The sequence below is a fragment of the Pieris napi genome, chromosome 20, assembly GCF_905475465.1.
Source record: "Pieris napi chromosome 20, ilPieNapi1.2, whole genome shotgun sequence".
Classification (NCBI taxonomy): Eukaryota; Metazoa; Arthropoda; class Insecta; order Lepidoptera; family Pieridae; genus Pieris; species Pieris napi.
The window spans coordinates 10,324,691-10,346,273 of NC_062253.1; the positions used below are offsets into that span (position 1 = coordinate 10,324,691).

At 33.1% G+C, this 21,583-nt stretch overlaps 2 protein-coding genes across 6 annotated transcripts in view; both read right to left on the minus strand.

Annotated features, from left to right (window-relative positions):
* Positions 1–509: 509 nt before the first annotated feature.
* Positions 510–11,517, minus strand: LOC125059926 (feline leukemia virus subgroup C receptor-related protein 1-like). The gene is made up of 7 exons (XM_047664624.1): positions 11,114–11,517; positions 6,809–7,033; positions 5,461–5,602; positions 3,782–3,981; positions 3,012–3,226; positions 1,873–1,978; positions 510–1,168 (listed from the first exon to the last, which is right to left on the minus strand). Exons 1-7 carry the CDS (start codon positions 11,414–11,416, stop codon positions 1,001–1,003), a joined length of 1,359 nt encoding a protein of 452 aa, XP_047520580.1. The 5' UTR covers positions 11,417–11,517; the 3' UTR covers positions 510–1,000.
* Positions 11,518–18,175: 6,658 nt separating this feature from the next.
* Positions 18,176–21,583, minus strand: part of LOC125059903 (uncharacterized MFS-type transporter C09D4.1-like) — a 35,081-nt gene continuing 31,673 nt past the window's right edge. For all 5 annotated transcript variants that reach the window (XM_047664590.1, XM_047664587.1, XM_047664589.1 and 2 more), the window contains 4 exons: positions 20,797–20,996; positions 19,402–19,616; positions 19,021–19,126; positions 18,176–18,567 (listed from right to left, as the gene is read on the minus strand). In XM_047664590.1, the coding sequence (XP_047520546.1) occupies positions 18,406–18,567; positions 19,021–19,126; positions 19,402–19,616; positions 20,797–20,996 (683 nt within the window). In that variant the 3' untranslated portion in view covers positions 18,176–18,405. The remainder of the gene's footprint in view (positions 18,568–19,020; positions 19,127–19,401; positions 19,617–20,796; positions 20,997–21,583) is intronic.

Consider the following 21,583-nt stretch of genomic DNA (forward strand, 5'->3'; position numbering starts at 1 on the left):
ATATATATATATTAATTAATAATGTAAAATCACAGTAAAATATTTTATCATACAATTATCGAAGACAAGTACTTAAACAATTAAATCTAATTAAACGTAAATATTATGTACATTTCGAAAAAGAAAATTATACTACCTACATAAAATAATTTTGCTTTTTTTAAATTTTTGTTGTCAAAAATAATTGTCGATTTTATCAAAAAAGTGGTTATTCCACAAGCCGGTTTCCATTAGTTTTTAGATAAACAAATTACGCCAAATTTTCTAAACATATTAATTAAATCATTTATTTAACATAGTAAAGTATATTAAAGCTTTATTCGTATAAAGGTGGGAACTGACCAATGTTACGAAGTGTAATGTAACATGTAATGTAATGTTGTACAGCGAGCATTCGTGCAGTCAGTACGTCGTGTTACGTTGTTTTTCCCCGTAACACGACGTACTGACTGCACGGAATACTCGCTGTGTACCATTACATTACATGTTACATTACACCTCGTAACGTTGGTCAGTTCCCACCTTAATGTATTCGAAAATCGAAACCTAAAAAATGCCGTTCTTTCAAATAAACAACAATTTTTTAAGGAACTACTTTATCCTATATTCGACTGGATAAGTCTTACACTTAAAACTAAAAAAAAATTAACTTCAATAAATCTTACATTGCATACAAACTCTTACTGCGCTAGCGCAAAACAAAACTTAAATACAGTTACAGAATACGCAATAATAAAACATAATTAAACTTATGTTAAAGCAATGGTAACTGTATAGGAATTCCAGAGTTAATAATGTAGATTCACACAGTTGATTAAGATGCGGTTTATCGAGTACCTGTATTTATTACTTTTCTAGTTCATCGACACAATAATATCCCATCTTTAACCTAATAATCTGATTCTCAAACTCTTTCTACTGATTATAACTAATCAACGATTATTTAGCACATCTCTAGTAATGCACTTAACATTTGTATAATATTGCTTGAAGTGAAGTCCTATTTCGGCTCTTTCTTTTCTGCAGCTTGACGTCGTAAGTCCGACTGTATGACAGCTGTAAGGACAGTACCAAGAACGAGAATAGCACACATGGTTACATTTGCCCATCGGTCCCCAACTGTGCCTAGCATCCATTGGAAGAGCAGGGTTAAAACGATACCAAAGACCTGAAAATATTTTTTAGACTTTAACTATGATCGATTAACCACTGTTTACTATCCACACACTCGTCAAACACTCTGTATCGTAATAAATACGACTGGTATTTTCGATATCGAATCCTCATGTCTAAACGAAACATGTATGTTCATAATTAAATAATCCTTCTCATTGCTCGGCGGACAAAATTAAATTAGCTGAGCAGCGTAACCTTAAATAAAAACTGATCCATCTTGAATAAATAATGGACAGGATTAAAACTTTATTGAAGTTATACTTCTTTAGGCGCGTTATGAAAAATTGATGAGAGTGAAATTTTACGATGCGCGTGCACCGTGACACAAAATTAACAGAATGAAGTTGCCCACGGAAGATGCTACGGCATTGAACATAATCTAAAAACAACATTCGGATAATAATAGAATTTATGTTACACTTGATGTAAGAGAATAATAATAAGTATTTAATTTTTCAAATGTAAACTGAACTTTATTGACTATAATGACTCATTTTCCAGTCTTTGATTATTTAATTGTAATTAATTATTTACATGCAATCAAAAACTATTTTTAATAATGCCAAAGAAGTATAACTTCTTACGCGCGTCATAAGTACACGCACCCTTTTTTTTATATATAGGTATATACATTAATTTGAAGGTTTATTAAATCTATCTATAAGAAGAGTTATTAATAATAATTACGCTACAAACCTGAACACCAGCATTAAGTAGTCCGGACGTTGTTCCCTCGGGTTCAGGATAAGTGACTTCTGAAGCAAATTCGAATCCGACCGGTAAGTATCCTGTCATGAAGAATCTGTAATGAAAGTTACATTTCATTTTAACAGCAGAAATTTTAAGTTATATTAATAGATAGGACATTTAGAAAGGAAGTCGCATGTTGATTACATCAGTAAAAACTGTGATTGTGTCTGTACCATCATCGATCGTCGAACCTTTGCCGTTTCATAATTGAGCGATTTTAAGGCACTTTTTGCCGCGCACCTATACGTGGATCTAAGGCCCTTTCTCCACTGCTCCGGTCCGACGTCGGATACCGGAATGAGTCCTGAGAAAATTTTTGGAAGGCCGGATTGCGCTTCTCCACTATATCCGATCCGACAATAATCGATACTTGTATATTTATCATGCAACACTTATATTAACTTAAACCTATATACCTTATTTTATTAATAAAACAATCTATCTTCTAATATGTCTATCTTAAAATATTATAATCTTCTTAATAAATTGTTCACTAATACTATGGTATAAAAATATAAATAAATAGCAACATAATTTGGTATCGTCCAGGTTATTCAGATTCCTTCAAATTAAAGAAACGTGTGTTTTACTTGAAACTGGCATAAAGTCATAACTATTGCCATAATATTAAAATAAATAAATAAACCTGTGTAAGATAATTTATAACCTCTTGCATACTTGGACCGATAAAACACCGCGTTCCGATCTACCAAGTTATCGGATCGTTAAAAACCGGATACCGGAGTAGTGGAGAAGCCCGTAAGTACTGTTGTGAGTTTCTAAATCGGATCGGTAATTAACGTTTGCCGGACCGGAGCAGTGGAGAAACGGCATAACTGCCCACTGGAGTATTTACAAACGTATTCGACTTAGTGTATTTTCAAGAAAAAAACGTAGGTACCACCTATTAAAAGGTAACGCACTTGCGAGCCTTCTGGAAATGTGTCCATGGACTGCATCAAACGCATTGCCATCTGAGGCTGAGACGCATATAGAGTTGTAACACCACTGGATTAACTATTTAACTCTAACAAATAGTGTAAACTATATGAACATTCGTTTTACAAAAAACACTTCTGACTAACCCAAGCAAAATGCCACTGAAGTATACAACACTGATGTAGCCACAGTTCAAAGTAAAGGTAAAAATGACCATTCCGATGGTTGACGCAGCATATACGGCAAGTGTCGTCTCCTTAAACCGGTGAGTCTTGTCTATGATGACCCCACAAACAACAGACCCAACCATTCCTGCTACCACAATCACGACGCCTATCCTCCCTGCGTCTTCATTTGCTCCCTGAAATAAAATACAAACATTACCATTAATTTAGTAAAAAAGTTATAGTATGTCCGGTAGAGCAGTGTTGGCCTAGTGGCTTCAGGAGGAGGTCGTTGGTTCATCCTTGGCTGTGCCAATGGGCTTTCTTTCTATGTGCGCATTTAACATTTGCTCGAACGGTGAAGGAAAACATCTTGAGGAAACCGGTTTGCCTTAGGCCCAAAAAGTCGACGGTGTGCGTCAGGCACAGGAGGCTGATCATCTACTTGGTTAGTCGACATCACAGGAGACCGAAGATCTGGCAGCAACCTCGGACAAAGAATTAGTCTAGATATTCAAAGGGGGAACGCTGCCAGTATCTTCGGAACCTTGCCTAAAGGGACTCCTTTTAATTATATAAAATATATATATAGTGTATGTTAAGTTTAGTTATTTATTTCAATGTATATTATTTTATTATTTCTTAGATTAGATTATTTATATTATTACATTATTTATAAATTTAAATGTTATTTAAATTTTTCTTTAACGTTTATGCGAGCTTATGGATATAACCTAACATAATGTACTTACCACGTAATACCTCAATACCAATTCATTCAGTAGCGTCGAAATAGCATAGAACACACCAACATTTATGCCATAAGAGATTAGTAACAATAAGTAGTTTCGATTCGTCAGTAAATTCTTCAAAGATTTGAGGAAGTTTGAGTCAATTGCTAATTCCTGGTCTGCTGCTGCTGAAGGTGGTGTGGCTGGTGCTGCTTTAAAGACTGTGGAGTGGAAAATATAATAGCTGTCAAGGTATGACAGAATCGTATGCATCAATTTAGTTGTCAATTATTTTATTATGTTGAATAGTTTTCAATTGTTCTTTAATTAATGAGTCGTTATTTGACCATCTTTCTTCAGATTTCCCTCGTCCATGTAACCTTATCTCCCTACTTTCCCTCCCATCCAGCCCGATCGTCAAAATTTTAAGCCGGTTGCAGACCGAAAACTAAGCTATGCCAAGGCTAAACTAAGCTATGCCAAGCAAGCTAGGCTAAGCTAAGCTAGAAATAAATAGCGTGCACACCAACAGCTAAGCCAAAGCTCAGTCAGTGTGGCGAAGGATGTGCAAATGGTGTGCGGGGTAGCGGGAGGGGCTTAGCTTAGCTCGTGTAGCTGCGCATCGGCATACACAACTAACTTAGCTTCGCATATTTTGGTTAGCTCACATAGCTTAGTTCGCATATTTTGCGGTCTGCACACAAGTATGGAAAACTGCGTCAGCTATGCGAGCTAAGCTAAACTAACTTAGCTTAGCTCTTGGTCTGCAACCCGTATTAGGGAAATTTATTTCTGTTAATAAATTAAAGTTATAAATAAGATTCTCCCCTCCATATCTTGTAGTATAATGTTAACCTCTTGTATATATTATTAGATGTCTGTGTGTTTATTGTGACGTCATTATTGTTTTGTGTAACTCTGCTTAGATTAAATTCAATCTATCAAAATTATCAAATCTATCCTGACCGTGTGAGGACTTAGAACGCGACATTGGCGGAATTGTGATTTACACAGAAGTCGCCATTATAAATAAAGTGAAGTGAAGTGAATTGTTTTCAAAATACTAATTATTCAGTATTGAAACTACCAAAATAAAATTGAGGTACCTATATCAAGTGTCATCCGGTGTATGTAATCAAACTTGTCCCTAACTGATAAATATTTTATATGGTCAAACGACGTTTGCCGGGTCAGCTAGTATGTAAAATTTATTGAAGCTTTGCCATAGTTTCATCTCATCATAAGTCTAAAACATATTATATTAACTATGTCTAATATATAAAATTCTCGTGTCACAATGTTCGTTCCCATACTCCCCCCCATACGGCTCGACGGATTCTTATGAAATGTTGTATGCACATTCAGTAAGTCTGAGAATCGGCTCCTTTCAAACCCCTAAATATTAAGGGTGATTGATGAAATTTTTTCGAATTAATTTTTTTATGATACAGCATTCAAATATACATACAACTATTTAATTTTCATTCCCTCTATGATCAACCCCTATTTTTCTTTGTTAATTAATTGTCCTTTGACTTGAATTCCGAAGGTTTATATATAGAGAAAAAATCGCAGAAAACCCTAGGTAAACAGCAGCATAGGGTAGCATAGCAAAATGTTCCATGATGGTATGTACACTAAAAAGGTAGGTAAAATCACATTAAAGAGAAACGAAGTTCGCAGGGGCAGCTTGTACTTACATAAGATAATGAGCACAAAGAGTAAAGTAGTGAAGCCAGCGACAAGGTAGAAGAGAAATTTGAAATCTTCTCCTATTTGCTCCATAGAACCTTGTGCGCGGACTATCATTGGGGTTATCAGGAATCCCACAGCGGTACCTAGCTGAAATAGATTTTGTTTTAAATGGGATATATGGATTTCAGTCTTTCATTTATGGTTTTTAAGTCATGTTCGTGTCTAGCAATTGTTCGCCTGGAACCCGGAATCCAGATTATACAGCGTTACTAAGTAACGTAGTTTTTTACGCTGGCTTTTTCTCTCGGCCTATACCCTCTGTCTTCTTTGCCGATGAGTAGGGATGTCTATCTATTCAAATTTAATGACGCGGAATAAGTGGTACCTGTTCTTATATTCCATAATAAACATATTTTATATTAATTTTATTTTAGTCAGTTGCTACTATTTACAGACTATTTTTACTACATAAACATATGTACAGATTTGTATTAAAGTGTATATCTAATGGCGCGTCTAAACGGGCCATGTTTTGCTGCAATTGATGGCTGCACTGTTGGCCACTAATTGCCCGGCCATTACAAAAATATTTTAATGCAGCTGATGGCCGAACAATCTATGGCTGGGCAATGTGTTGCAATAGTATGGCCCATGATGCAGACTCCTAAACGGGCTACACAAACCGGCAACAATGGCTGACGAAATCACACTTGTCGTAGCAGCTTATATTGTTTTAAAAAAGAAACAGAAAAAGAAGAGACTGTGGATTCGACCTTACTTAAATAGGCGTGAAACTGTAGACAATTTGAGTCTAGAAATAAGTCTTGATAATAAATTATTCAAGAACTAGAATGTAAAAGTAGTCATTTTTACGTAGTAATCTAACGTCAAATACAGCTGATCTACAGGCACACTTCACTCAAAGCAAACGTCATGTCGCGTAGAAAAGGATACACTATGCCATAACAAAGAGGGTGACTGAAACAACAAGAGAACTGGCTGTGCAATATTGCAGTTGAATTCGATAGCCTAGCGATCGTCCGGCCACCCATCGGGGCAACATCGGCCATATGTGGCTATACAAAACATGTTTGGCTATATGGCCGGGACATTACTGCAATATTGCATAGTGTGGCTGCTATTGTTTGCAATGTTGCCGGCCACAGTGTTGCAGCCATCAATTGCAGCAAAACATGGCCCGTTTAGACGCGCCATAAGTATGTGGGTACACACACGAATAGGTAACAAATATTTGGTTATCTCCAGAAATTGAAGACAGCACCGTTGCAATAACTGTATTAAGTAAATAATGGAGATAATTGGTGGAAAAAACATCTTGTAAGCTGTAATTACCTGATTACCAAACACCCCTATGCTGCAAGCAGAAGATACCTGACCAGCACCAAACCAGACAGCAGCCAATCGTGACGGTATGCTTAGAACAAAGGCTTGTGCAAATGCGCACACAGTTTGCCCCAGAAAGCTAAGCCAGAACAGATCCTGGCGAACTGAGATGACTTTCACCCAGGCGCCCACGCAGTTTCCAAACGAACCTATTAGTATTGTTACTCGAAGATTCTGGAATAAAAATTATATTTTCTGAAAATCTATTATTGTTTTAATTTTAATATTTATTTTTTTTCACCTATTATACGATCATATATAATAGTTAATGAAATTTCATTTGGCCGTGAGTACATTGATAGTTCACTAACAAAAGTTCTACTGTTTCTCAGTGCCTAGTTATTTTTCCTTTTGTTTATAATAATACCTAATTATGTTTTATTTGTTTGTATTTAGTGTGTGTTAAGGAGGCATGGAAGGCTGATTTAAAGGCTTTGTCAGGTTGACAAAGCAACAAACGAAATCCTCGAACCAAACGAAAAACGAAAACCCATCTCGGCTTTCCTGTCGTTAGACGACAATATTCATATTCGTTCATTGTTAGTTACTGCCCTTCGTTTACTGACTCGCTGACCTTCCTGCATCATTATTTAGACCCTGCCCTTGTTTCTGTGAGTCCTTGCTCTTTAATACATACCTTTTAACGACTCCGTAATATATATAAAGTAAGTCTATAATTGTTACTGTTGAGGGCACACAAGCACCGAAGCTTGAAGTAAGTGTCCAGAATATTCTGTAGGCTAGTATTATTTTGTAAAGTGTTCATTGTTAGATTACACACTTTTTTATGGTGGCTGACCCATTTTCTTTATACTATGCCTATGCAACTTTCCGTTACGGGTGATACCTAAGAAGTAGGTACATCATTTTATATTGCAATAATTTAAACCGAGAGACTTATTAATATTCTCGAGTCTTATTAAGGTGTGGTTAGATGTGATAAAAAACTAATTACATTTTGAATAGGAAACCTCATTACGGAAATATATTATGTATCTAATCATACAAAAATTGCAATTGTTCTATAAATTGGCAATACATACTTCCTGCTTAAAGTATGTAGGACTGGTTTTTATAAAAACATATTTTTGTGATCATTATTCCTTTAGGGAACTGTTTTATCTCGTTATTTATATTCCAAGATTCACGAGCGTTATAAAGAACTAGTAGACTCGGCCAAGCGTTGCTGTGGGTAAGATTTTTGTTATATTACATAGTAGTAAACTATTCAAGAGAAACGGCAGGAGAACACCAATCGACCATGCTTTTTTGGTGGTTATGTCATTAAATTGTAGCTTATGTGAAAAGTTGGTATTTATTTTGATAAGGATCAATACCTAGGTATGAATAAAGAGCCTTTTCTAGCGGTGGTATTTTAATAAAAAAAATAATAAAAGGACGCTTATTGTGACGTAACTATAAAAGATAGAGACATGCTATCGTGACTTTTTTTATAGATAGTGATGTGACCTGAAAAATTTTAATACATCATTTTGTTTTATCATTAATAGTTTTTGCAGCGCACGCGATTGAAGGAAGTTTTTTGTTTATTTTTTTACACCTTGGGTTAGATTACTCAAGTTTTAGTGAGCATCCCAATAGTGTAGCTTGCCAACGGTGAAAGAATTTTTGAAATCGGTCCAGTAGTTTCGGAGTCTATTCATTTCAAACAAACAAAAAATCAAATCTTTCCTGTTTATAATATTATAGTATAGAAAAATATTCAATGAAATGTTAGACATCGTTCAAGAAAATGTAATTTTTCTATATTCAACTAGCAAATTCGGCGAACTCCCTTTCGCCACCACATGGCTTCGTTTTATGTAACTTTTCGTTTAGTGATCCCGCTTTTTTGTTGAAATTTTTCCTGAATTTTCTTTGCTATAAACCTCACGGAGCCCTTTCCAACGAATGCAAAACCGGGGAAATCGGTTCGTGCGTTCTGGAGTTATAGCGTCAGGAAGGAAAACCCGACTTATTTTTGTATAGTAGATAATTTTTAGGTAATATGCACGCGACGATTGCGTATAGAAAGTTTTACTATGATCTGTCTATTTTTAAAGAAAATAAAGCATTTGTCCGCAATCTTATTTACCCGTACCCTCTCACTTCCAATTGAGATAAAAATACCGAGCCCGACCCCAATGTTTTTGTATACATCATCGATATATTTTTTAAATATACGTAGCGCTTGGAATTGCGCGGTACATAAACTTAAGACCCGATATTAAGCGAAAGCGCAAAGAGGCAGAATAGCCTCTGTTAATGAGGTGGCGCCATTTTATTAAATGCTTCACATACGTATATGTTAAGCCCTTTGGGGTAGGAGAATCAATAAATAATTAAATAAGATGTATAACTGAGAGCAATAAATCTATAAAATACTTACTAAATACTTAGTTCACAGTTCGCCTTGTCTCTTAATAGGACCAGAAAAAAGTCTTTTTTCGGGTCCTATTTCTATAATAAGCTATTTGACCAGTCGAATCTTAATACTGTTTTGAAGTTTATTTTTTCCGAGACTGTTTTTTGATCGACATAAGAATATGTAAGTGCAATTTGAGAATGATAAAACGTAAAACTAAAAATTTAACGTTTGTGTACGTGTTAACTGGCTTGGTACATTATAAGGGTTGGTGCAGTATCTTGCGTATAATACCATTTTGGCGGGTAATTGTTTTATTTGATGTTCCGGTTCAAAGATTCTTAATTTCTCATAGAATAACATTCACTTTGCGAGAAAATTCAGGGTAAGTGTACATCGTGTTATGAAATTATTTGGAAATAAACTATATAAAATAAAAATATAAGATTCTAACAGTATGTACAATATTTTTACCAAAGTGCAGGTCGCATCGATGTTACAAGTCATTATGTGACTAATTACTAGTAATAATTTCTTAGACGCTCCTTTACAGACATAAATAAATGCTAGATATGTAACCAATACTTAAAATAATTTGAATGGTTTTAAATTCTTCTCAAATAGCCTATTGTAGTGTTTTTTGCTATGTATAAGTAAGAAAACGTAATAACCAGATAATAATAAAAAGATTAGGATTAACTTATCTCGCAATTAAAAAACACGGAAGAACTATTTAGGCAAACAGCGCTATATAAAAGTGTATTCAAAGCAAGGTCAAATCGTTTAGGATGTAATAATATGGAGAGAATTAGCACTATCTATATTTATCTGCCATTTAAAGATTTGTTTTGTGTCAAAAGATACACTTTAACACAAAAATCTATTCCGTTACTTAGAAGACCTAGAGTAGGATGTTTAATTCTCAATGTAACGATTTATTCACAAAATATCACAAAGTTGTATGCACCTAACTAATGGAACAGTGTAATGGCTACCTTTATATGTAATTTCTTAGTAACTAGACATCATTTTTAAAATGTAAAACATTTCTAATTTTGTCGTGATTAGCGTTACAAAAAACTTTGTTCAGGTGGTGAACATATGTTTAAATAATTTACATTACTTAATGATACACGGATTCATTTTCAAAAAAAATATTTAAATTTAAAAATATCACATAATTAAAGTTTAAATTTTGTAATCTATATGAATAAATAAAACGGCTAATGGCTCAAATATAATATATATGGCCCTTTGGAGTAGAGACTCTTGGGCCGTGGCACAGCACAGACGCTAAATAAAGATTTAAGTTGGCGTCTGTTAGATGGTACCGGTCACCCCAGAGCTGGTGCTTTCCTCGCTCGACGAATAAGTATTGCAATACACCGAGGAAATGCTGCCAGCGTTAAAGGTACACTGCCACAGAGACCAAACTTTTTAAATTTGTTTTAATTTTATTTTTATTAATTTTTTTGTAGGATAAGAAAATTTTAAATTATTAAAATATATTTGATGGTTAAGATTACTAATAAAGTTATAATCTAGGTCGTATGAATAAATTATGTTTTCATTTTGAAAAAAAATTTATTCAATCTGGTTTTTGACAAACAGGGAATAAATGTTTTGATTTGCAAGGCGCAGTGAGGCAATGGTCTGATATACATATATAGAATATATTACATTTGTATGGATTAAGGAAGATAATTATTTATGAATTTAATTTTGCAAATAACTGTAAAACTCAGAATAATTTTATCCCTTGGTTTCTTAGTTTTCATACATTGCCAAAAATTTTATTCACAGAATAACGGAAGACGCAGAAATTCTGGGATTACGGGAATCGCAAATTGCGAGAATAATTATATATTTAATTTAATTGTTATACTTACTGTTCTGTCTAGGAGATAACTCGCAGGAAAGATTAAAGGGATATAAGCGAGCATGTAGATCATAGAAGTCCAGTAGACTGCGATTTCTGGCACCCCATAGTACTTTACTACCGTGTCTTGTATGATGGTGTACTGAATCCATTGCATAGAGTTACTGGCAGAGTACAAAACGAATATAAAGAGAACCAGCCATCGTAATGGATACACCCTGTATTCTATGGGGAATTTCTTTACTTCCAAACTTCCACTGTCCACACCATCCATAACACTCCCGATAATATTTATGTTTGTGGAATTCGTCATCCTGCTTAAATTGAACTAAACAAAATTCTCACGACGTAATTGTTAATTTTTTATTAAACTTTTTAAATAATTTTATTTAAGAAAAACCGCACATGCTGTGCTACCTCTGCGACGACTTGACTTTGACTACATTTTACATTTTCCTTATTTTCAAGTTTTACACCCTCTGACCTTGAACACAATATCACTCACATGAGTAACGTCAACTTAAATTGAGTAATTGTTAGAATAAATAAAATATATTTTAATTATACATAAGTAATTGAAATAAATCTTCTCATAGTAATATAGCCTGCACATTAAACGTTATGATAGCAATTAGCGTATTCATTTCATATGTAAATATATTTAAAGAGAAAAAAATAACCTTTTCTTTCAAGATATACGGTATACGTATACTTACTATAAAAGGCCTTGAAGTCCAATCATAGTCTGTTAATTTTGCGCATATGCAATATCTATTAAGTATGATTGTTTAAACGCGCGGCACGCTTTCTATGCCTGATTTTCCTTCTATGTATGTATGTTTGTCTTTGGTCTACGTGAGCACTACATATTTAAAACCAAATCACGAAATTATTACGACATTCGAGTGCCTTTCAGCAATCATACTGATCAAGACCTAAGTTGACTAACAATAAATATTAATTCGGTTTCTTCTATATTTGTTTTTATTTATTAGGTTAGTTATTTTTTATTTGATATGTGGTACTTTTTCGGTTTTAGCACACCCTGCGTGATTCGGCTTGCTTTGGTGGTTAGGTAAAGATACTGGCAAACTTCTTGAGCATTAAACAAGGGAGTGGGGGAAAGTTTGCGCAAACGTGTCCCGCGATGCGCAAAACTCTCCCGCCAAACCCCCCCAGTGATACCTAAAAATCGCTTCTGCGCAGTCAAGGACATTATTTCAAGATGTTTGCCGATATCTGTATCTACTCTAGACTAAGTTACTCTGAGTAATTTACTCGTAGAGTAGATAAGTTTACAACTTAACCATAATACCTACTTCAGTTCTACTCATATGGGATCCTCGGCTTAATCGAAATTATATAATGAGAAAATTTGCTTAAGGTCCTGACAAAAGGCGTTTTTATTCTATTGACAAGCATTAAACATAGGTACGAGTGAGTAAATAAATGAAAATTGGCTAATTACCTTGCAATATAGATAAATAAAATATTGATCCCATTCATCAATTGATAAATTAATCTTACGTACTTGTTATTTGAGTTTATCTAATAAAGGCATTGTGCGATGAAGGTCATGCTTTGTCTCATGTCGTACAATTGTAAAACATTGTTTTTTTAAATCTACTATGCCTTGCAGTTTCACTCGAAATAAGTCGCCCGTAAATAATTTAATTACTTATACTTTTATTTTATTTCTTCCACTAGGAAGAAAAAATACACTTATTACTAAGTTATCACTATTACTTCTCAAATTGAGTAGTATTTACAATGCATAGTTTTATTGAAGTAGAAACCTTAATCAATTATTAAAATTTCAGACAACCCTACTAGTACGGGAGGTAGCAACGTTTTCGAGAAAGAATTTCAGGTCAGCTGATTTTGTGATATGTCTTCCTTCTTGCACTTCCGGTTAGAGTCTGGGCAATCTGGCTGGCGGTAGCGGTTGCGTTCATTAGTGCGCATCCTATCTGTCCAGGTAATAATCCTGGATTTTAAAAGCATTTTAAGAAGCGTAATTTTTAATTTTTCGTTTTTAAATACGTCTACCTGACATACTTTTTTTATTGCCAGACATTTTTCACGTTGCTAACTATGTGCTAGACGCGATTTTAAGTGTTATTTTTATAAAAATTTCAAATCATTTTAGAATGTCTGTAATTTTAATATTATGTTATTTAAATATAAAAAAAACTACTGCAATACTTTATCATTTTAATTCAAGACTTAACAATCGAATTAATGTCTGGCAAATTCATTTTTAGTTTTTCTTATATTTATATAACATAATATTAAAATTACAGACATTCTAAAATGCTTTGAAATTTTTATAAAAATAAAACTTAAAATCGCGTCTGGCACATAGTTAGCAATGGGAAAAATGTCTGGCAATAAAAAAAGTATGTCAGGTAGACGTATTTAAAAAGGAAAAATTAAAAATTACGCTTCTTTAAATGCAATGCTTCATCATACTGCAATACTTTATCATTTTAATTCAAGACTTAACAATCGAATTAATGTCTGGCAAATTCATTTTCAGTTTTTCTTCTATTTAAATAACATAATATTAAAATTACAGACATTCTAAAATGCTTTGAAATTTTTATAAAAAAAAACTTAAAATCGCGTCTGGCACATAGTTAGCAATGTGAAAAATGTCTGGCAATAAAAAAAGTATGTCAGGTAGACTTATTTAAAAAGGAAAAATTCAAAATTACTCTTCTTAAAATGCAATGCTTCATCATACTGCAATACTTTATCATTTTAATTCAAGACTTAACAATCGAATTAATGTCTGGCAAATTCATTTTCAGTTTTTCTTATATTTAAATAACATAATATTAAAATTACAGACATTCTAAAATGCTTTGAAATTTTTATAAAAAAAAACTTAAAATCGCGTCTGGCACATAGTTAGCAATGTGAAAAATGTCTGGCAATAAAAAAAGTATGTCAGGTAGACTTATTTAAAAAGGAAAAATTCAAAATTACTCTTCTTAAAATGCAATGCTTCATCATACTGCAATACTTTATCATTTTAATTCAAGACTTAACAATCGAATTAATGTCTGGCAAATTCATTTTCAGTTTTTCTTATATTTAAATAACATAATATTAAAATTACAGACATTCTAAAATGCTTTGAAATTTTTATAAAAATAAAACTTAAAATCGCGTCTGGCCCATAGTTAGCAACGTGAAAAATGTCTGGCAATAAAAAAAGTATGTCAAGTAGACGTGTTTAAAAAGGAAAAATCAAAAATTACGCTTCTTAAAATGCTTTTAAAATCCAGGATTATTACCTGGACAGATAGGATGCGCACTAATGAACGCAACCGCTACCGCCAGCCAGATTGCCCAGACTCTAACCGGAAGTGCAAGAAGGAAGACATATCACAAAATCAGCTGACCTAAAATTCTTTTTTTTCAAACGTTGCTATCTCCCGTACTATACACAACAGTGACAGAACAATGTACATAATTTTCTTGATAGCCATTAAATAAATAATAAAATCACAATTTTTCAATTTTAAAAAAACAAGCACGTGTTTTAGTAACAATATAAAGAGAAAGGTTATATATTTTTTTCTTTATTTTCAATATAAACACGCTGTGTTGTTAAAAATTCAGAAGTGAAGGTCTCTTCTTTCTTGTTTATTTTTCCTTTGTAAATTTTAATCAACGTTGCTGGCTTAGTGGTTAAGTGTCTTTCAACCTAGAAATCGTCTCTTCAAATTCTGTCTATGAAATTATTAATTCATGTTTCAGACACTCAGCTACTTGCCTATAAAAATAAATCAAAATAAATAGACATATGAATCGGCGTAAGGATTGTAGTGGCACTGGTTTGTTACTTGCATATTCTTTTAATAAAAACGAAACACATTGCAACAATTTATTGATATCAATTTACAATAATATAACATTACAGCAGTTATTAATAATTATTCTTATTTCTATTTCAGCATACATATATGCATGCATAAATAACTTATAGAAAAGGAAACGGATCTAACATAAATAATAAGTTAATAAACAATTAATAATTCTGATATTCCTACTTGTTTAGTAGAGTTTACAAACTATAACTCTAGTAGGCCACCAACGAATTCTGACTTACGGAAGTATATTTCGCGCTAAGACTTTGAAGATTAGTTATAAAATTTTAATTATTTAAGGGTCTATAAGGGTCAGAAGTCGAAACTGTTTCAATATTACCTACTAGAGATTGCCGAATACTTTTTTCTTTGTACGCTTTGCGAATTCACGAAATTAATAAAACGCAATATCTCACCTACTTATTATAGGTACATATTAAACGTTGATAACATCTTAATGAAGCATTGAACAGGATCTACGGTTGTTCAGCAGGTTTTATTTTGACAATGGTTTCGGTCCGGCACACGAAAAAACTTTATCGCAATTGACTCGTGATATATTGCGAATAGAACAATTCAAGGTAATCCCAAGTACAAAACCAAGTCGTCACTTATCTCTTGAGAGGTTTTAAACATTATTACAAGGTACTTAATTCAACATATAAATACGAAATATTTTAAATAATTATCTTGTACAGCCGAATTACATAAATTAAGAAGTGCAATTTTTAAAACAATATGCCTCCATGTTAAATGAGTTACATACAGGCAATTTATACTAAAATTAAAATAAAATTTTATAACAAATGAATGAAAAGGAACAAAAATGCATGTAAATGCTATATTTTTTTTATAAAAGTTAACTTAATCTACACTTAAATAAAATAATATTAATACTGCATATGATCACAGAGAACGCCATATCGTGTTGTAACTATCATCACAAGCCTTTCTTAGAAAACGAAGATACATTTTTAAATGAAAACGCCATCTTTTCATCATTATATAACGTACAACTACAAATTTCAGTTATATTTCGCGTAAAGTAATGTATATGTCGCAGCTAACTAGATTACTAAGCCGTTCATTAACAGCCCAGCCTTTTAACTAAACAGCGCCGTTAAACTAGCGGCCTGAAAGATATTTAGCCTTAGCGTTTGTAACAATATTTAATAAACTGGCTGGCTTACGCTTAGGGCATTAGTACGATAGACCGACCATGTGGCAGAAATAAAAAAGATGAAACATCTGACATCAAAAATATTTCTTTAAAAATTAAATAGCTTGAGTAATACTTAGCTAAATTCACATTATTATTGTCACTACACTCTTCCACTGTACTTGTTGTTTTTCATTAAAATTTGGAAAACACCATCAAAGTTGTGGTTTGCCAACACCATATTGACAGTTTGAAAAGATTTGTTTCGAGTTTGAGAGAGGCAGAAAGTGGAGCTGAATTTAAATTAACAGTCATGAAGCTAGGCAAGTAATAAAATGTCATCAATCCATGACATTTGCCTAGCTGTTTTATGAACTGGCTGCATATCTTTCAGGCCGCTAGTTAAACGGTTTAGTTAAGAAGCTAGGCTGTTAATTGAACGGCTTATTAAGTTACTGCGACATATATATCACACTCGTCAAAGAATGCGTTCTATTAAATATTTAAGAAGCATAATTAGTGGAAACCAATAAACTGACCACTATCGTAATAATCGCCATGCTAAATCTACTCATGTTGCGTGTTGATATTTATTCTTATATTATATATATAGCTGAGCGGTTACCTTTGGCATAGCTTTATTTCTATAAAAGTTTTTTACATGACCAAATAAATATTTATTTCATTATATTACTATGTACGGATAGATTTAATAATTACACCAAACATTTAAATAAATAAACATACATGCAGGCATGCATTAAGCTTGTTTATTAATTTCTATACATATTACACTATCTACTAAGTGAACAAGACATATATGAAGATATATGGTTTCACGTATATATGAACCACGAAGACTATCCTATATAAAATTTTATTTCAGAAGATTTCATCTTCCCGAAGTACTGGTTTCATATTCAGAACTATAAATATACCTAGTATTAAATTATCGTTTTGCTTTAACAATTCATTACTTAACATACATTTTATGGGTCCAAAGCGAACGCATATAATACCGTAAATATTATTAAATAGGTTTTTAAAATGAGTCCTCCTTACAGGATGCGCACTATTCAACCACAGATACCATAAATATTATAAATACGGTGAGAAAATCTGTACGAATTACAAAATGCAAATTGTCACAATTGGTTATTTATTTTCTTAATTATAACACCGATTATCACTTCTACCACACTAAATATCAATTTTAATCGAAAAATACTATTCTTGTATACTTAGACACGTGTTTATTGTCATCGTGAAGTGTAATTTAAGTATACTTAATGTTATTTCGATGTGTACAACAGTATAAACATTTATAATCAAATTTGAAGATCCAAGATTTTCTAAAAATACTATAAAATTTTCTATCGATATCTGAGCTGCCTAAAACCGCTACACCACTTAAATTATGTTAAAAGATGCAGGTTAGAATCAAAATCGAGACCGCGATCACCTTCGTATGGGGGCATCCGAAAGCGTTATGTATTTTTGACATATGGGCACTGTACGTTAAGTCTCGACTCTGAATCATACCCTCAGTGAAATGCCGTCTTTTTGTCATTTTAAATTAAAGTATTGTAAATATTATTTCACTTTGTGCTGTAGATAAATAGCCTAAAGTACAACTTTATTTCACAATTCTCAGAATTATAATAAAATTTGATTTTCCTTTATATAAAAAAAGTATTAATATTTGTCATGGTATATTCTTTCAGCTGAATACATTAAAAAAGGCCATTTTATTGTCCTGTATGTGATATAAACTAGACCGACATTTTTTTATATAATGAAATTTATAAAATAATGAAAATGAATAAACCGAAATTTTAATATAAGGCAAACTAGCCAGGGGCGCCCAAAAAGGGCAGGCCGGCCTTTGAGGGAGGAGTACACTCTAACTTTGAATAATTGCAGGTTGCATCTCTCAAGAAAGAAAGAAAATTTTGAAGGTACTCTAGACAGCTTTTGTTTTAAAAGGGGTACCTAGTCCACGTCTAAGTCTACATATCTGAATTATGTTTTTAACTAAACAGCTGCATATTAATTATTTAAACCTTTTGCAATCTAATTTAGAAATTTTAAAAATCGAATTTTAAATATACACAACAATTACTTTATCACGCTCAAGTTTTTCATCTGTATCAACATTTTATACGAATTTCACGCGCGAGTAACTTTCAAAAACCTTCAATCTTTTCTAGTATACATAATCAAATACAAATACGTTCAAGCTTGTAAAATTATAATACTGACAGCTTAAGCCTTATTTTGCGCGGCTTGACGTCTCAAGTCAGATCGAATACACGCGGTGATCACTGTTCCAACTGCCAAAATAACGCACAAAGTCAAGTTAGCCCAACGGTCGCCAACTTCAGCCAGCATCCACTCAAAGAGAAGTGTTAGTATAATGCCAAACACCTGAAATTAAGATAAAGTATTATTATATAAGGGCTAAGTATTACTCCCGTGTGTCGAAAGGCATACCGTTTGGCATAAGAGAGTCTTATTCAGGTCTCTTACAGAACTACTTATTTTAAAATACTTAATCGGTTTAAAATGCATTTTTATAATGTTTCGTTTTAAATAACAAAACTATACCAACGTTGTGGATGCTTTACAGAAATCACTCTCTATCAAGTTTGGTGGATAACCTGGAAGGCCTGGATTCAATTCCCGGTAAAACAATGTTTTATTTAGGTGGGTGAGCACAGCCTAAGATAGTTTTACGGAACTTCAATAATATAATTGTAAGTTTGATCTTCTAAAATATGTATTAATCAAAAATCCTTTATGGGTTCTAATTTAAATTCATATACGAATATAAATGGTTCGACCCTTTTCAATTTATAATACTAATATTTCAGTATTTACCTGCACACAAGCATTCAAAATTCCCGACGTTGTTCCTTCCGGTTCAGGATATGTCACTTCCGATGCAAACTCGAATCCAACAGGTAGGTAGCCCGTCATGAAGAAACTGTCATAAAGTTAAATGCATATCAAAAGGGTTTACCTCTATTTTATTTGTTAATTAAAAACTTATGACTTGAACTCTGAGGTTTATATAGAGAAAAATTCACAGTAATACCTAAAAAGTTTTCATTCCGGAAAACCGAACTGTCTCTGGGGTAGTATAGCAAAATGTTCCATGTTGGTATGTACTAAAAAGGTAGGCTTAGTAAAATCACATTAAGGAGAAACGGAGTTCGCGAGGGCAGCTAGTTAGATATACAAATTCCAATCATATCTTACCCAAGAATAATACTACTGAAATAAACTACACCGATTTTTCCACAGTCCAGCGTAAATGTGAAGATTATCATTCCCACGACAGAAGCAGCGTATACAGCTAGTGTCGTCTCCTTGAAGCGATGGGTCTTGTCAAGTATGTAGCCACATACCACCGAACCCACCATACCAGCCACGACTATCACTAGACCTATTCTTCCCGCATCCGCATTGGCACCCTGAAATTGTTATTAACTAGCTAAGTAACTGTTAACTACCTCATTACTGTGGTTGTTCACTTGGTCTCGGTCTTAACTGTTCAAAGTCAAAATCATTTATTCATTTAGGTAACACAATGTACACTTAAGAACGCCAAAACAGGAATACATATTAAATTAAAAACATTTACTGCCAGTTCTCAAATCAAGGGTGTAAAACGGAACAGAAGAACTGACCGCCACTCTTTTAATAGCTAAGTTTTTTGTATTACACAATGTTTGTAAGCTGCAACCATTACACCATGTTCCACGTGAATTCTTAAGTAATTAATAATAATAAAATAAATTAAAAACAAAGATTTGTCCTCTATCAGCAGGAGGCATGGTGAAATAGGAGCACGAACTTACATTCTGGTGGGAACAACACGCAATTCAATTGCGATGTTTCCTAAATAATTTAATCTTAGGTGTAATGTTTGCTGATGCACGGACCGACGATTTCTACTTGATGAAGCGGTAAAGAGCTGCGTGCGTATAAGCGCCTTAGTGACAGCAACATTTTAAAATAAATGTTTCAAAGGCCTGACTTGGAAGCAATGGATAAGGAAGTAATTAAATATCTTTAAATCCAACCATTTCTTATTTGTAAATAGTAATAAAACATTTCTTCTGCCTTGTAGCTTACCTTGTAGCTACTACTTATATATATTAATTGTGACTCAATTAACCTTTGGATTAGCTTTACATTTTTGTTTATACATATTATTATTATTATTATTATGTATATAAACACACTAGCAGCTTAATAAGCTGATGCGCGTGTATTTTGAGATTTGGAGAAACTATCCAATCTATTTTAAAAGGAGTTCAAAGACGGTGCACTGATTTCACTTTCCGGAAGCCTATTCCAGTTATTTATATGTTTATTCCAGAATAAATATTATTATTTATTCTTTAGATTTTACTTAGTTACATGTTATTTTGAGTTTTTTTTGTCAATTAATTATGCACTTCTTGTACTTTACCCTCTGTAGGTGTTTCTTTATTTATTGTTCCATATTAGGTTTGCCTGGAAGTAATCGCTTGTTAACGATAAGGCCGCCCGTTGCCTAATAACTTATGTAACCTGCTTTTTTGTATGATTTTGTATATTATGGTAACGAAGTGTAAATAAATAAAATAATACATTTTTCTTACTTACCGGATAGTATCTCAAAACCAACTCATTAAGCAGAGTGGAAATAGCGTAGAAGACTCCGATATTGAGGCCGTAGGAGATGAGCAACAATATATAGTTTCGGTTGGTCATCAATTTCTTTAGTGACTGCAGGAAGTTGGAGTCAAGAGCCGCTCCAAGATCAGCTGCTGCTGAAGGTGGTGATGCTGGGGCCGCTTTGAAAACTGAAACGGGAAAGGTATTATAAATAGTTTCCCGATAATCTCCATGATAAGATCTAGTAATATAAACAATACGTAAACATCACTAACAATAAATGATTGTATAGAGAATGCAACAATGTGTTTGCAAACACCGCACGAGTGAACACAGCGGTATATAAATCAAACATTATTCGTGTGACTAAATTTTATGTAAGAAAAATTATAATAACACTTTGTTCACAAAAAATAGAAGACAAAGGTAAATGGGCCGTTTTACTGCTTAAAGCCTCCATACAACCGAGACAAATAATCTAAACATTTAACAAAAAATTGTATAGATATTTCATAAATATGAAGCGGTAAAAATAAACCACTCAAAATGTTTAAGTCAAGTCAAAAATCATTTATTCATATACGTAACACAATGTACACTTATGAAAGTCAAAAATGAAACATGCATTAAATGCTTCTAATTTTACATTTACTGCCAGTTCTCAAATCAAGGGCGTAGAACGGAAGAGAAGAACTGGCAATAAACTCTCCACCACACTTTTTAATCGCCAAGTTTTTTGTTTTACACAACGTTTGTAAAGAGCTGCAACCATTAC

Excerpts from the sequence above, each read along its gene's own strand:
- LOC125059926 (XM_047664624.1), bottom strand. The coding sequence starts at position 11,416 with ATGACGAATTCCACAAACATAAATATTATCGGGAGTGTTATGGATGGT. Across the intron at positions 3,982-5,460 it reads CTTTGTGCTCATTATCTTAT|TCTTTAAAGCAGCACCAGCC; the intron begins GTAAGTACAAGC and ends TCCACTCCACAG. Across the intron at positions 1,169-1,872 it reads TACTTAATGCTGGTGTTCAG|GTCTTTGGTATCGTTTTAAC; the intron begins GTTTGTAGCGTA and ends AAATATTTTCAG.